The sequence below is a fragment of the Wasmannia auropunctata genome, unplaced genomic scaffold (assembly GCF_000956235.1).
Source record: "Wasmannia auropunctata unplaced genomic scaffold, wasmannia.A_1.0 LD336000.1, whole genome shotgun sequence".
Classification (NCBI taxonomy): domain Eukaryota; kingdom Metazoa; phylum Arthropoda; class Insecta; order Hymenoptera; family Formicidae; genus Wasmannia; species Wasmannia auropunctata.
Window position 1 is genome coordinate 347,827 of NW_012026890.1, and position 16,284 is coordinate 364,110.

The window sequence follows — 16,284 nt, forward strand, 5'->3', positions numbered from 1 at the left end:
ATTGTTATGAACAAAATTTAGTAAATTATCTTAATAATATATGCAAATATGTATATAAACCGAGCTGCTTTGTTTGCTGAACGCAGCAATATTGTCAATTGCAATGCAGATCACAATCTGTAATGTGATTGTACAATCTTCAATTTCAATCTTAATCTCAATCTTAATCTCAATCTCCAATGCGTAGTCTGATACCGGCTTTAGATGTAGCCATATTGAATATTAGTTTGTTACGTATATTCGCCCAGGTGGCGTTCAAAACACTGTTCCAAGTGGTTCCAAGGCAAACGTGGGGAGTTGCTAATCTATTTGCTTGGATAATCTGTGGCCAGCAGTGCCTGCCAGCCAATCGATGTTCGTGTCGCGGGAGGGGGGGTTTCGAACTCGCGACTAAAGTCTATTGACATTCCGGTATTGTTAATTGTTTTGGTTTTTAGTGCAGGGCACTGTTACTCAAATACGGATCCCGTTGCGGCGGACAGCTTTTATTTTAGGTACCGCGATCGTGCATGCCGAACGACTGACAATTCGACACCGAGATCAATAAAGCATCATACGTCCCGTTGGCTTTCTCCGTCTCTAACCTTGCTCGACTCACTTAAGCCGCAACGCAGTGAATTTGAAACGGCCCTCGTAATCCCGTTCTCTTTTTACATTAAGCGGAAATCCGTATCTTCATTCCATTAATTCGGCGTGCCCGTTTCAATATTTTTTCCCTCCGTCGAGTCGTCGTTCGAGCATTTTCCCTCATCGCGACTGGTGGTCGCGGAGACTTGTGGACTTTAGCCGCGGTGATCGTGAATAAAAATTGTTTCGTAATCTTTTTTCATCGAGCAAAAAACCTGCATCTTTTTATTCCAGTAGTTGCGCGTGTCTTCAATATTTTTTTCTCCGTCAAGTCTACGTTTGAATATCTTATCGTGACCGGTAGTGGTAATTTGTGAACTTAACCAGCAGCGACGCAGTACTCGCGATTAAAAACCGCTTTGTAATCCCATTTTATTGGCGTTAAATAAGCAAAAATCAGTATCTTGATTCTATTAGTTGGGCGTGCCCATAATTTCAATATTTTTTCCTCATCGTGTCACGGACTCGATACGAATGGAAAATTCTCGTCATCGCGACTGGTATATAAACTGGACGACTTACGGAACGATTCCTGTTCTGTTTCAGTTCCCGATTCCCGAAACGAAGTTAATTTAATTTAGGACGATGTTCGAGTGGGCGTACGATGGGGTGAACAGCTCCATACCGCGCAACGTCGGTCCGGAATGTGCGAATTACCTGACGCTGAAGCGACGGATAATAGAAACCCTGTTTATATCCGTATTTATTATATCCTTCATCGTATGGGGCCTCAAGCGAGTAACTTTGCCGAGGAAGCTGGCCTACGTTGGCCAGGACCGTGTCGGCAGGCGAGTCCTGCTGATTGTGATGTCGCTAGTCCTGGGGATGGAGATCGGCTTTAAGTTTACCAGCAGGACTGTTATATATCTGTTAAATCCATGTCACATTACGACGGCATTACAGGTAAGTTTGTGCCACATCGTGTCGATGCAATTGTCAAAGGTAGACCTAATCTCTTCTCACGTTTGAGCTAAACATTTTTACTATATTTATATGTTCTCTCTGTTACAAAACAGTTGTATTTACTGGCTGCGGATCCTAGTCCAACAGTCACTGCTATCTTCAGGATACATCTGAATCTGTTGAATGGGCCGGTATTAGCTTATCTATTTCCAGAGACAGAGTCTCGGATTGTAAGTGACAATAAATGTTGCGACAATAACATGTTGTTGAGCAAAACTTTAATGAAAATGAATAACAAATGAATTTTTTTTTTTAGATATTTGCAGACAAAGCAATGTACTATATTCAGCACGGTTTGATGCTAGTAATACCGTATTATTTGTTGAGGATTGGAGGTAATTATCTGTGCTCGAATAATGGGATAACAGCGGATGATGGATAACGACTTTGCTATTCTTTCCATTAGGTGTATATAACATTGAGCCCTTATCCGATATGAGCTGGTCAATCCTCAGTTACGGCCTTAACGCAGGATATCACTTTTGGATTCTTCAAAGTGTTGCCTTGGTTCGTTGCCTTGTTATCTGAATGCCGTCACGGAGGCGTGATCCTCTGAAAAATCTATCTTGCAATTATTATTCGTTATTTTTGCAGCCTGTACAGGTGAATCTTAGTCATATGTTGTGCGCAGCTGTCTTGGATCCGTTTGAAGGTCAAAACTATCGAATATGGGCAGTGACTCATCAGCTAATACTATGTCCCATTCTGTGCAAGCTGTTCTGTTACGGTTCCAACTTTTTCCTAACCAAGTTTCCGCTGACTAGGGTTAAGCCGTCGCTGGAGTGCGCTATTCCAAAGAAGAATTGTACATACGAGCAGAACGAGAAGTTACACGAAGAGTCTAACACCTCAGGGAACGGCCATACGCATTTCGATTAATTTCGGAGGAAGAGAAGAGGAAACTATTATTGTCTTTATGTGTTTTCAACACACCTCGTCTTGATTGAGTGAGTATACATTTAGTATTGCAGCGTCAAAGGTTTATTCGAGAAATGATACTTATGGGTTTGTAATATTTTTACATAATGTGCATTTGCGTTAGTAATCGCGCAGATATTAGTCCTATCGTAGATTGTGTAGGTACGTAAGAACATCAGGTTTTTCTTCCTTGCAGACTGAGACATAGACTTTAATAATTATGTCTGTTGTGTCATCTTCTAAATATGGTCTACAGGGAAGCTTAAAAAATGGGAGATAGGAAAAACTGACTTCTACCAGGTTTAACAATTAATTGTATTTGCAGTTCGCAACTACAAACGATCAGCATATTTTTACTAAAAACTTTTATTTGAGAAATATTTAAAGAGACTTTTATTTTTCGAGAATTAAACTCTCACACATATATACATACGCAAGATATACCAAATAGATAACTTTAATCTTGGTACAATCGTTGTGATCATATTAGTTTTAATTCGTTAGTCCATGATACCAAACGATAAGAATAGTCAATTTGAAATATAAATTTCTGTCCAGATGCTTATCATGCCTAACGCTGTGCATAGATTAAGAATCTCAAAGAGAGGCTTAAGCTGACGTTCAGTAACTAACAGTGGTTAAAAATATAATTGCATCTTTTATTAGATAAAAACGCGTTGTTAAAAAAAAAACCATCTTATGCGTTTTTATATTCGTTTTTACTTGCGCAATAGAAGTGAAGATATTCAAATAACGAAACTGCAATATTTTATCTATGTATCATACGTTATAGGTAGGCAGCGAAAGTTCACGAGGTTTCACAGTGAATCTTCTTAGTAGCACGGTCTGAGATACACTAAAACAGGCCAGTTGTCCTAACGACACAATAAAATAAAAGAAGCTTTACTTGCTTTAACTTATTAAAGTCAACAACTCATTAATTCGTTAATGTGTTTTATTTTTATTTTGGAAGAACAAATTTTCTTGTAAGGTGATTTTAATGAGAAATTTATATTCAGAAGTTTTAATAATTTCTAGACATTTAATTGTTAAAAAAAATCATGACATTTTTAAACTTCTTTTTTTTTTTAATCTTTAATGTTTAGAACAATTTTAAGAAATTATCATAGCCGATGTTTTTATATTTTTATCGTCAAGCTTATATTATCAGGACTCGGAGTGAGTTTGTTGAAAAAAAGTTCATGATCATAATACTGCCCACTTTGGAAGGCAAATCGTGAAACTTCGCGAACTTTCGCAGTTTAGAAATGCATATATGCATGTAGTGTAAGTATTTTGGGCCACAGGAATCATCTCTTAGGTTTAAAACATTAATAATCTGGAGGCCGTAAAGAGCTGAGCATTTTGTGCCATATATACGATGCTCTTATTTTGATAAATCCACGACTCTATTTGCGAAACTAGTCGTGTATAATGGAAATATTTTTATATGACAGTTCCTATACTATATATTTAATCTTATACTATACGAATTTTCGCATGCGGAAATATATCCTCATTGACATAACATAGCGAGAAAATCTTAGAATTTAGAATTCGCTTTTTGCGATATGTATAGCATGTTATGTGATAAATGGATAAACGCGCAGATTATAAATTAATGCTTTCGTCCAGACAAGAAATTAAAAGATTCATGAAAATAGTGCTCTCACATGAATAAAAGCTAACGTCCATTTTACGTCCTGTCAAATAGAACATCTTTAGAACATCGTATGAAAACGATTTTTGTATGATAATCAGTTCTGTAAACATTGCCGCATATTAAAAATAGAACGGCCTATGTTGTTGTACAGAATTAGAACGAAAACAAAAAAAAACTTATAAAGTTCCGTAATTTCAGTAAGCTGCCATTAAAGAAAGAAACTTATTTTTCGATGAAAACGGCTTGATAGTACAGAGAATTTATGTTATCAATATCTATGTAATAATATTGATAATAATATATTAGTGACACTATATAGAATTGACTTGTAATAACGATATAGAAAAATCTAATCTTGGTGATCTTGTAATTTAAATATATAAGAGAGTTTGATTAGGTATCTTTGTGGAATATTAAATATACCACAAATGACATACTAAATCTTACAGTTAGGTTAAAAGTAGAATGATCATAACTCTTGCACGAGAATATTCCAATTCTTGCATTAGGTAGTAGCATTTCGCAAATTAAACTAGTAAGAAATAAGGGTGTCTTTTGGCATGGTACTATAAAAATACTATTATAGTATTTTTTATTAAAATGGCCTAATCGCGTGAAGGGATTCTTTCGAAGAGAGAATAGAAACTGTGTAAGATACTGTGAAAAGATCAGTATTTAAATTAATGCGATTGATTAGGTTGTTGCGAATATTTTAATAAAAATGAAAATATATATATATCCTTGTACACAGAGATTGCATTTAGTTTTTGAAAAGTAATATAAAAATTACCACTACCTAAGTAAATACTTTTCATTGGTTACTTATAAACTAGTCGAATTAAAAAACAAATTTTTTTATTGTTACCATAAAATAATTGCAATATATAATATAAAATTTTTTATTTATTAAGGTATAACAATACATTAAATTCACATGCGTTTCGAAAGGATGTAAAATTACGATAGCAAACTGTCTTGTTTATTTATATAGATATATTTTGTTCATTCTATTTTTGATAAAATTTATTCAGCAGCTTAGATGGTATTTAAACAGTTAGTTTTGTTACTTAATTTTTTATTTTATTTATATGTTGACATGACATGCAACTGTAAGATTTGCCTAACTAGATTATTATAATAAACAATTTATGCGGAGAAACTTTTTCTCACTTATCGAGATATATACCTCATTTACTCTCATAATTTGCCTGAATGCAATTATTGTTGTCTGAAAAAAAAGGAGAGTATAACAAAAATTAAATTAAGGAAACTTGTAGAGTAGTGACATGTTCGGGCATTTCATATCGAAGATTTGAATTTGATTTGTTAGATAAGATATTTTCATAGTCTCGCTAATGGTAATTGTGTTAATAGTTTTAGTACTGTTTAGAAGTAAAAATATGTGATTGCGTAGTCTTCTACTTAAATGAGTTTCTGACAGATTCCACATGGTACTTGCAATGTTATTTTTAAGAATCAATCTATATTTTGCTAATACGCGACGCGAAATAAGTTTGCAGTTTCGTTGTTTGTATAGCTTGTACTATGGATGAAGAATAATTATATATATATGTATGTAAGAATAACAATGTGTAAAACGCATACCTATATATGTACCATGACATTTATCTTGCATACTTATTTTTTAATTGGAAACATCCACTGCGTCCGTCTTTGTTATTGTTACTATCATTTAGATTTTTATTCTAAACAATTGATCGAGGATGAATTTTCCGTCAGTTTCAGCCTCATTTATATAACGGTATTGTACGAATACCTGGCTTGTGCAAAATGCGTTGCCAGTAAATTGTTCACGATTTTGTACATGGATATACTTCGCGCGCGTTGCCTTTATACATATTCTGTACAAAAAGATACATTACTTCTTATTCTCAACGTAGAGACGTACAACTTGTAAATAATGTCGATAAAACCGAATATGTGAAATGACATTCTGGCAAACATTCGCATATTACACTTTGCGTTCCATGGCGAATTGTATATTCAGACAAAGATAGAAATCTTCTCTGCGTGACACACAGAAAGCTTAAGGAATCAGTGGAGTTTTATTTTAACAGAATATTTGGCTGAATTATTCTATTTATAAGAAAAAAGGTGATTCAATACATTCCGTAGTACATAAAATATTAAATGGTTTACTAGTAATTTTTTCAATCAAATTGTAATTAGAAGAAAAAATTGAAAAGAGAAATATGAAGATTAACTCTTCGTTTCATCAATGTTGGCTATTTACGCACAGCCTATATATAAACTGAAATGTATAAAATATTCATACACATGTGCAGAGTGTCTCACCATTGTCCCTCGAACATTCATTTCTAATCGAGACGTTCGTAGGTTTCAGTTATAAAGAATTAGAAATAAAAGAGAATTAGAACTAATTAGTTGCTAGAAATGTAAGTAGAAGAAAATGAAAAATTTTCCAAGTTAACTTTCAGTAGATTTTACTTTAATACTTTGCGCTTGATAAGCGTTAAAATAGCGGTATTAATACAAATTAATTAAGTTGAGATAGTTACTTTTACTACTTTTTAAAATAAAAGGACGACATTGGTGGGATACTCTTTGTATAAAGATAGACGAAGTCGCTGCTTTCTATTCGTTCATTTAGATTACATGTTAAATAATAATTTATATTACACACGCACACGTAAATACCCAACATTGGCCGCGTTCTAATGGACTGCATACAAATTTGCACAGTGAGAATATTAGTATTGTTGTTAACTATGTTTCTTGATCACTGTATAAATATTGCTCTCATCAAACACCTAACCGCGCCTATTTAACGAGATTAAACAACACATTCGCACTTTGGAAATTTGTAAAACTCTGCATTCGAAAGCTGTTTCTCCGCGCGAAAAGATAGGAAAAGAGCGGGGGAGAGTTTTCAACGTTTAGCATCAGTACATCATTTGTAAAGGCAGGCTTTTGATTTTGGTGTATCGCCATGGTAATCTCTCTCTACGAGTTAATAATTCAGGTACTCTCAGATATCTGAGATAGGCATACGTGTAACATCGTTACACCGTCACTAGCATTCGAGTTGTGAAAAACATTGTAAGATTTTGGGTAAAATGAATAAAGAATTCGTCTGGGTCTAGCTGTGTTTCTTTTATTTATATAATAAAGATTCGTGTAACCCACAAACCCGGTTAGATCAACGATTGAAATGCAACGAAATGGGATATGAGTATAGGCTGATGAACTTGACGAACAGAACCAACGGAGGTACATACGAAATAAAGTTTATTTCCCAAATATTTATAATCACTATGTACACGGTTCTGTACAAAAGTTTAGAAAAACTAATTCACGAACACTACATACGGCAAACGCAATCGCTATAATAAATATGTACATTATAAATAATCGTCTTACTGATCACACACCTAGTTCACTCTAATCATCAGTATTCAATCTTACATTAAAAACAGAATTATTTATAAATATATAGATTGTAATATACAATCCTTCATATTTATATATGTATATAAATATATGTCGTCAACGTAAAAATTCACTAGACGATGAATGAAAAGGACAGGCTTTAAAATTTTTTTTAATGCAGTTGTCTCTCCTTTGTGCTATTCATTCATCCACAATAGTGGCATACAAATTTATACAGCATATACACAAGATATTAAAATGATATTTTCAGTAGCAACGTAGAATCTAATATACGACGACTTAGAATCTAACTCATATCGCTTTGATATAAGACGTGAGGATGTTTAAAAATATACATGAGGAAAAGTACATCGGATGAGAGAGAGAAAGCAATGCTAAATGGCTATTGAATTTTTTTTCTTTCTCCTTTCGTTTTCAAAGAAATCATGTATGGATCCCTATCTTTTATTTTGAAAACTGAAAATGTACAATTGAGTTATTTATTTAGATGTGAATGATTTTCACGTCTGTTGAACGAGATCTTGCAACAGCCATTGACTCTATTTGATTTTATTACGCTACATAATTTATTTTCACGATTTAATCTCGTACAAAAAAAATAATGTAGCTATACGCAATGAACACTTGAAGTGGGACACCCTGTATACTATTACATGAAGGATCGTTTTTGAATGCCACTTTTTGTTCGATTATAAAATAAATATGATATAAATAAAATAATTTATGATTAAAATTCTTAATTTTTTCTACATATAAAGATGATAACATTAAATCATCAGATCAAGAAATAAGCAAATCATACGCTGATTTATAAAAAAATAAGAGATTTTCTTATTGTATTTTTTCCTTTGGCTGGTGATGCATCATTTACAAAGTTATGCATATTAAAAAGAATATGAATATTCAGGAAGGATATAACAATTATTAATTCTATCAATAAAAAGGAATTATTAACAAGTGTCCTGAGATTACTATATAAAATACAAAGAAATAAATGCAAACAAGTTGAAAAGTATTTAAATATTAATTATAACAATTATTTAAGGACATTAGAATGGAATCCTTTTTGAAAGAAATCCTTCTTGAAAATAAGATATTATAAATTAATAGAAAACATTGCGCACATCTTGTCTTTACACATAAATAATAAAAATAAAAATAATATTACATGGAAGCATTAAGTTCATATATGTATATGTATGTACAAATGTATATATATGTAGATTATTGATTCCCAATTTTATTTGGACATAGCAGAATTTATTTCGTATGATGATATTTAACAGAAATATTTCAATAAAAATCAATATAACATTTTCACAAAATTATATCAAATTATTTGAGAACTGGTATTACTTAAAACTTCCATGTATAACACGTACAATTATACCAATCGAATGATTGATTTAATTGTTCTAATTAAATGCACGTAAAATTTTGCCGTAAGTTGTTTAAGTAAAATAAAATGTCTATTATTTACAATATTGACCAAGTAATCTACAGGCACACATTTTCCGTAAATATTGTACACAGTTTGTTGTTGTGTGCTTTCTCTACTTAAACGTAGACAATATTGGTATACTGCAGATAACTTGGCATTAAGAATGCATTGTACAGCCTCAAACGAGCTTTTTGAGGATATGTTTTTTTTTTTAAATGTAATGTGTTAGCCATCCAATGGTGGTCCTAAGTATACCATGGATACTTCTGTATTTCCGTAAACCGCAGATACTGATGGGTATAATCTCTTATCTGGTAACCCTGTTTATCAAAGTGACTCGTAAAGGACTTGCATTTGTGTTTTAAAATCTCAAGGAATGATATGGAAAATAAAAGAAGGAAATGATATAATTGTCTCAAACTTTAGACACTTATTAATGACAGTAAATAAATGATATGTAAATATCAAAAATGTAAAAAAAGGTAGATAAAATGTCATACCTCTAAAAGCTACACCCAGAAACTCGTAATTCTTCTCGAAAGACAACGTATTATCATCACAATCCAAAATTACTCTAATCCTTTCCCCAACCTGTAAATAAAAATTTACAAACGTTAGGAATATTTCTGACGAAGCCGCGCGCGCGACAAGTGTCGAGGAACGAATACAAAAGTGTGACAAGGGCACTCAGCTTTATTATCACGGATGAAATTCGCGACGGACGCGTTACCTGATATTTTGGAGCGTTGTTGAGTAAAGGATAATTCCCCTGCGGATCTCCGTTGTGTAGCAAATGGTTGTCGACGAGGTTCCAGCCCCAGGAATGCTCGTTGGAGCCGAGCAACGCTACGTATCCGTGACACAGCAGGGGCGCTTCCTTAGTGGCTATTCCTATCACCGCTACCGTACCCAACGGTCCTTCCCAGATGACCTCCCAGGCGTGGCGCCCGTGCCGGAAGCCTATCTTGCCTCTACACGCGTCCGTACTCTGCGCTACGGGGTTTCTGCAATGATACGGTAACTGATGCGAGACATTTTGGATACTGCATTCGTCAGATTACTTCCACATGCCTCTACTGTATTGTACACAAATTTTCACCGGTCCCGAGGGATTGCATTTGGGAGCTTTCCACTTAGTGGACAACAAGTCGACACAAAACGTCATTCTATCCTCCTTAGGCGTTTAGCAGGTAACAAAGACAAAACGATATTTATGTTTCCAGCTTGTGTCAGCTAAATGGAAAGCACTCGTTATGTGACATATACTGATCTCTCTCGCAGAGATCAAGCGAGCTCAGCTGTGCAGCTCCTTCAACGCTTCTAAAAAAAAAAAAAAAATCCCCCCAAACTGCACCATCTCACAAAAAAGGAAATTCGTGAATCTCGCAGCCACGTCGATTGACAGCTGACTGTGATTGTACGACGGGAAGCGATACTTGGATTGTACGTGCCGGTACGAGAGAATCGCTCCGGCGAAATGTGTCCTGCGTTTAAAAGGCAACCCCCTTCCGCGACGTGGCGATGACGCGCGCGCGGGAGGGGGGGAGGGAGGACCAACGTCCGGCCGCGCACCAACCTGTGCAGGGTGAATCCGTTGGGCTTAATGAAAATGTTCCGCGAGCAGTCGTTCGGGTTCCACGCGTGATAGAACGCGCGGAGCTTCGACTTGTACGTGGGCACCGACGACAACAGGTCGGAGCTGAGGGCCTCCTGGGCCAGCTTTCGTATGCAGTGCATCCGCCACACGTCGTTGTTCTCGTCGTTGAGGAACTGGTACCATCGCTTGCACACCAGCGAGCAGTTCCTCAGCGTGTGCAGGTCCAGATACGAGAATATCACCTCTAAAACATGATCAGGCGCTATATCGCCCATTTTGCCGGGTCCGTCTCGCGGGTGGAGGAAACGAGCGTAAACATATGCGGAGGCACAGAAAACACCGTCCCGTACGTCACGGACTACGCGCATGTTAGACGGCGGGCGAGCACCGACCACTGCCGACGTCCATGCCTGGCTTGACTTGCGGCTGTTCCACAGGCGCAGCAGCAGCAGCCCCCGATTCTAGGGAATGTATTTATGATGTGTAATTCGGGATATTAACGAGCATCCTGGCCCCTGGGATAAGCTCGTGACGGGATTCAGGATCGAGGCTCCTGATTAAATTTTAATTTAAAATCGGAGATTGAAATCGTTGGAGCAAAGACGAATGCTTGACTTCAGACAATGCCCCTTGTCGTACAAGGTTAAATATAATTGAGACATAATTATTTATCGATCGTTATAATTTGCGGGTATCGCATATGTCACGAACAGCTGGTTTCGCAAAAATGAAGCATACGTTTTGAGATAACGTGAGCGAATTACAGTCGCTCTTGAAAAGTCTTTTTAAAAGCCAGTTTTAATTTTCTAGATAAAAAAAACATTTAGGTGGAATGCCATTTGCTTTTTCACTCAGAATTGAAATTGCCACTGCACAAGCATATATATAGCATTATACACATTTTCTTATCATTTAAATTTTAATTTATCTTAAGCAGAAATTTTGCCGTTTTTTTTTAACGCCAGCTATACGTGATTAATAATGCATATCTAATGGGTTATTTGAATGAGTATAATTTGATCGATTTTTTAGAATTACTAATCTAAATAATTACCTATATATATATGTATATCTTAATACAGTATAATTATTGTATTATTGATCTAAATCCACTAAACGGAAATGGATTAAAATTTCAAATTATGAATTAAAAATGATTTGAAGTGGATTGGCCTTCATGGAAATGAATGCGTTTCTATAAAGGCCAATCCATTTTAATTTATTTAAAAAATTTCAATTTAAAAAATATATATATTTTAATCCATTATTCCGTTTACTGGGAAATAATTTGATATATTTTATTGCTAGGATATTAACGTATCCTAGATATTTTGCGCACTCATACGTGTCAAGACGACTTCGACCGAGAGAGCTCAGATTAATTTAAAATCGGAAATTTAATTAGAACTAAGAGGCGAATGTATCTTTCCTGTTCACGAACAAGAAGGCCATCCATATAGATCATTTTATTAGTATCTGTACGAAGTACAAGATTTGTAATGTATATTACAATGATATCATTGTAATATATATGTCACACAACGAAATTCACGCACGTAATCACTGATTGTGATCGGATTACGAGATCACTGAACGACCACTTTTTTTTTGGCGGACCTTTGCATTGTTTTGTTAATTGAATGATTCTTTCCGCCTCACGAATGCCGCTGAGCCTTGCACCATGCACCGTACTGTAATGCCCCGGTATAGTAGCCTCGCCCGCGAATAAGAGTATGGGAGGTATCGCTTCGCAAGAGTCTGGAAAATAATATTATAACGTTACAAAATTGAAGAAACTGAACGAACCAATGAAATTGTTAATAATGTCTGACATAATATATTATTTATTCATTTATTTGGAATTTTATTCCAAATATTATTAATTCCTTCGTCAAATACATTAAAAGGAGCTGTTACGCTCCTCCTTTTCTGGACTTCTAATATTCAGAGATCTTGATATAAATAGATAAATATATCTATAAAAATATATCTATTTATATCAGGATCTCTGAATATTAGAAGTCCAGGAAAGGAGGAGCGTAACAGCTCTTTTTAATGTATTTGGCGAAGGAATTAATAACATTTGGAATAAAATTCCAAATAAATGAATAAATAAATAGATATATTTATCTATTTATATCAGGATCTCTGAATATTAGAAGTCCGGGAAAGGAAGAGCGTAACAGCTCTTTCTAATGTATTTGGCGAAGGAATTAATAATATTTGAATAAAATTCCAAATAAATGAATAAATAAATAGATATATTTATCTATTTATATCAGGATCTCTGAATATTAGAAGTCCAGGAAAGGAGGAGCGTAACAGCTCCTTTTAATGTATTTGGCGAAGGAATTAATATTTGAATAAAATTCCAAATAAATGACTAAATAAATAGATATATTTATCTATTTATATCAAGATCTCTGAATATTAGAAGTCCAGGAAAGGAAGAGCGTAACAGCTCTTTTTAATGTATTTGGCAAAGGAATTAATAATATTTGGAATAAAATTCCAAATAAATGATTAAATAAATAGATATATTTATCTATTTATATCAGGATCTCTGAATATTAGAAGTCCAGGAAAGGAGGAGCGTAACAGCTCCTTTTAATGTATTTGTTGAAGTAATTAATAATATTTAGAATAAAATTCCAAATAAATGAATAAATAAAATTTGGGGATACCCGGTAGTGGACTAGCCAGATCACACTGGTGACCGATGGTGCTGTCCATCGTCATGTAACTGTAGGCTCCGGCGAAGTACTGGTCCATGCCCCACTTGCTCCTGAGAATGTGTGCCGGATAAGGTAACGTCGGGTCGCCGGTGAATCGACGTAGAACCGACGTCATCGACTCCACCACCTCCTCGTCGGGGCACAGTTCCATGTCCGTGGCCTCGCGTCCGCACACACAGGCGCAGAGCACATGTTGAGAATTGGGCAGTTCCTCGATGTTTGCCACACCTATGTAAAACGCGCGAGAACTTTAATTCGTCGATTTTTTTTTTTTTTTTAAGCAATTTTACATCGTAACGTTAGGTAATCGTGAGTGACAACCTTTCACCCAATCGCATCTATCCGCGAGTTCTTCAGCGGACCAGGCCAACTTGATGGCACCCTCTCGCCAGACCCAGAACGGTCTCGCGTATTCGAGGAAGATTTTGTTGACGTTTCCATATCCGAGCTTGCTGATAGCCTCGACCTTTTCGGCGGGTAATCCCGGTAGGAACAAGTTCGCGTGTTGATTTTTCAAGACGCCAAGCGAAACGGTTACGATCACGTAATCAGCGGGGAACTCGTCGCCGTCGCTGCACTTGACGATAGCTCGCGGACACGCGTCGTTCACCGCGCCCCACCGAATGCAACTGACTGGTTTGCAGTACCTTGAAAACATTAAATTTCACATAGGCACCCTTTAACAAACAGATGGTTTAAGTTTAAGGTCTTAACAATTAAAACCAATCGATTTAAATAAGAGAAAAGTTTTCTTATAACATTAAATATTATCGTAGTCTGTCATTTAGACATATGGCTTTAGAAAATCATTCTTCTACAAAATTACATCCTGTAAAAGCTCATTTTTTATTTATTTTTTCTCGTGCGACTACCAAATCTAGATATAGCCAATCAATATTCTAAGCTCAATTACATGACAAATTCAATTTTCGTATAATTCTTTTTTATATCTTGTTTAAGACATTTAATTTAATTTAATCTTATTTTTTCGTAAAGAAATAAAGATAAATCGATGAAGTATAAAAGAGTTAGGCACGCTTTTCTACGAACTTGACGGAACAACTAGGTAGATGTCGAAGCAAGGGGGCCAGCACGCCAACGTATCCCAAGGGTACCCTGATATTTCCACCGGGGACCTCGATGTAGCTGCCGAACTGATCGGCTGAGACGAGCGAGAGATCATCTCCGCATCGACATCTCAAGCAATTCGTCAGGCCGTACATCACCCTCGCGGCATCATATCTGCGAATCACGCGAATCATCCAAATTCATCATTTTCGACCATAGGAGCGAAGTCGTGGTTGAGTCGTGATTAGTCGCAGCGATGTAACGGTTGTACTTTAGCGAACAGGGGAAACTCCCACACTCGCGTCTGGCCCGCCCAAGCAAACTCCTTACATCGCTACCGATATGGCTTAATTGCGGTTGAGACCTGGACAACTGTACCGTTGCTCCTCCGGGAAATTGTGGAGCTCCTGCTGAATTCTGATGCCCATAAAATTCAGCAACGTACCGTGGGCACGGCCGCAGCCAAGGGCGAAGAGGGCCGCCGCCTGCTGCTCGATCTGCCGGAAGGTGTGATACGCCGCGATGCTGACCGGGAAATCGATGGCCCTACCGTCGCTGGTGCAGAAGAGCCCGTGACTCGGATTCGGCCTGAGAAGCGGCGTCTTCAGTAGACCCTCCTGCGCCGCCAGGGTGTACACCGGGTTCGCCACGCAGCCACCCTCGATCCACGTGGCACCCATTTCCGCCACCACGTCGCCCAGCCAGCACGAGTGGATCCGTCCACCCGGTCTGGAATTAGAAGTGCATTATAATTAGCTTGTGCAAAATAAGCGAAATTTCACGACGATATAAGTCTTATTATATTTTTAGGGATTGGAACTGATAAAGTGTGTTAAAATAATTTAACATTAAAGCAACACGGTTAAACTTAAAATTATTTACTTCGAGATATAACATTTATTAAGATAATACAATATTTTAAGAACTTTAGTTTAACGTTTAGGATTTTATATTTAGATTTAATATTTAATTCTTAATGCTGATTTCAATTTTATTCAAAATTACCTGTCTGTCGCCTCCAAAACTGTAAAGTTATGGAGGCCACACTGAGCCAATCGATGTGCTGCCGACAGTCCGGCCATGCCGGCTCCTACGATCACGACAGTTGGTTCTGGCTTGCATGGATCTAGCATACAGGGATCCAGCTGGCATGTTTCGAATTTTGCCGCTTTCGCACATTCTGGTATATTTTTCTTACTTCCTCCACCTTTGTCTGATGAGAATAATCTGCAACACGCGCGAGATCATCAATTTATCATTCAGTTAATTAGTTATCTTTTGATTGAAAGTAGTGACATCCAATTTCATTAGCTAATAGGTCAAAAAGCACGATTTTCAGCAAAAAAAAACTGTATAATCTCATTTGACGATTGACTAATTCTCACATACCTTGTGAAAAATCGCTGCAGCTTCCAGGATGATATCTTAGATCTCAAGAGCATTTCATTGATTGTATATATGGTATTATAAAATCAATAAATTTATAAAAAGTTCATTATATTAATTGCACGGAAATTTAAAACGTATATAATTTAGACGTGGGTTGCTATGAGAAAGACATGTCATTCATAAACAAACAACTTCGATCATTTTGACCGTCTGCTGTTGTTTTGTTATCCTTTGAATTTATCGAGCGACGCATAGCTCGTAATATTTTAACATTTTTAATTATGATTCAAATTACTAAGGGCCGATTGTTTCACCTTCCGATAAACTATGTGATAATTTATGCAACGGATAAATGCCTGTACAACCAACGATATTGGCCTGACATTTATCCATTAGATAAATTATTGTATAGTTTGTTCGAAAATGGAACAATCAGCTCTATAAAACTTGA

General features: G+C 36.1%; 3 protein-coding genes and 1 long non-coding RNA gene across 9 annotated transcripts in view; 2 read left to right on the top strand and 2 right to left on the bottom strand.

The window, feature by feature from the left end:
* The window catches only part of LOC105453262 (transmembrane protein 164), a 4,873-nt gene extending 1,340 nt beyond the window's left edge, over positions 1-3,533 (top strand). The window contains exons 1-7 of one of the 6 annotated variants that reach the window (XR_974842.1): positions 331-494; positions 1,174-1,530; positions 1,644-1,760; positions 1,847-1,925; positions 1,997-2,097; positions 2,185-2,537; positions 2,705-3,533. Coding sequence is in view for 5 of the 6 variants with exons in the window: in XM_011695056.1 (XP_011693358.1) it covers positions 1,213-1,530; positions 1,644-1,760; positions 1,847-1,925; positions 1,997-2,097; positions 2,185-2,469 (900 nt within the window). In the remaining variant the exon portion in view is untranslated. The other 5 variants (XM_011695054.1, XM_011695055.1, XM_011695057.1 and 2 more) reach the window with 5 other exon arrangements.
* A 52-nt stretch (positions 3,534-3,585) lies between these two features.
* LOC105453263 lies at positions 3,586-7,295 on the top strand. The gene is made up of 2 exons (XR_974843.1): positions 3,586-6,469; positions 6,755-7,295. It is a non-coding gene; the product is annotated as an uncharacterized LOC105453263 (long non-coding RNA).
* A 129-nt stretch (positions 7,296-7,424) lies between these two features.
* LOC105453264 (F-box/SPRY domain-containing protein 1) lies at positions 7,425-11,010 on the bottom strand. The gene is made up of 4 exons (XM_011695059.1): positions 10,621-11,010; positions 9,775-10,048; positions 9,545-9,635; positions 7,425-9,364 (listed from the first exon to the last, which is right to left on the bottom strand). The coding sequence occupies exons 1-4, from the start codon at positions 11,007-11,009 to the stop codon at positions 9,270-9,272; spliced, it is 849 nt and encodes a 282-aa protein (XP_011693361.1). The 5' UTR covers position 11,010; the 3' UTR covers positions 7,425-9,269.
* Positions 11,011-12,092: 1,082 nt separating this feature from the next.
* LOC105453265 (peroxisomal N(1)-acetyl-spermine/spermidine oxidase) lies at positions 12,093-16,008 on the bottom strand. The gene is made up of 7 exons (XM_011695060.1): positions 15,834-16,008; positions 15,450-15,671; positions 14,823-15,173; positions 14,427-14,618; positions 13,698-14,023; positions 13,326-13,604; positions 12,093-12,399 (listed from the first exon to the last, which is right to left on the bottom strand). Exons 1-7 carry the CDS (start codon positions 15,884-15,886, stop codon positions 12,176-12,178), a joined length of 1,647 nt encoding a protein of 548 aa, XP_011693362.1. The 5' UTR covers positions 15,887-16,008; the 3' UTR covers positions 12,093-12,175.
* Positions 16,009-16,284: the final 276 nt, after the last annotated feature.

What these genes read in the sequence shown, in the direction of transcription:
- LOC105453264 (XM_011695059.1), bottom strand. Translation starts at nt 11,009, where the DNA reads ATGCGCGTAGTCCGTGACGTACGGGACGGTGTTTTCTGTGCCTCCGCA. An exon ending in ACAACGCTCCAAAATATCAG is followed by an intron (nt 9,636 to 9,774) that starts GTAACGCGTCCG and finishes TTTTATTTACAG; the next exon opens with GTTGGGGAAAGGATTAGAGT. An exon ending in TCTGGGTGTAGCTTTTAGAG is followed by an intron (nt 9,365 to 9,544) that starts GTATGACATTTT and finishes TTTGATAAACAG; the next exon opens with GGTTACCAGATAAGAGATTA.
- LOC105453265 (XM_011695060.1), bottom strand. Translation starts at nt 15,886, where the DNA reads ATGCTCTTGAGATCTAAGATATCATCCTGGAAGCTGCAGCGATTTTTC. An exon ending in AATTTCCCGGAGGAGCAACG is followed by an intron (nt 14,619 to 14,822) that starts GTACAGTTGTCC and finishes CGTGATTCGCAG; the next exon opens with ATATGATGCCGCGAGGGTGA. An exon ending in CTACCTAGTTGTTCCGTCAA is followed by an intron (nt 14,024 to 14,426) that starts GTTCGTAGAAAA and finishes AATGTTTTCAAG; the next exon opens with GTACTGCAAACCAGTCAGTT.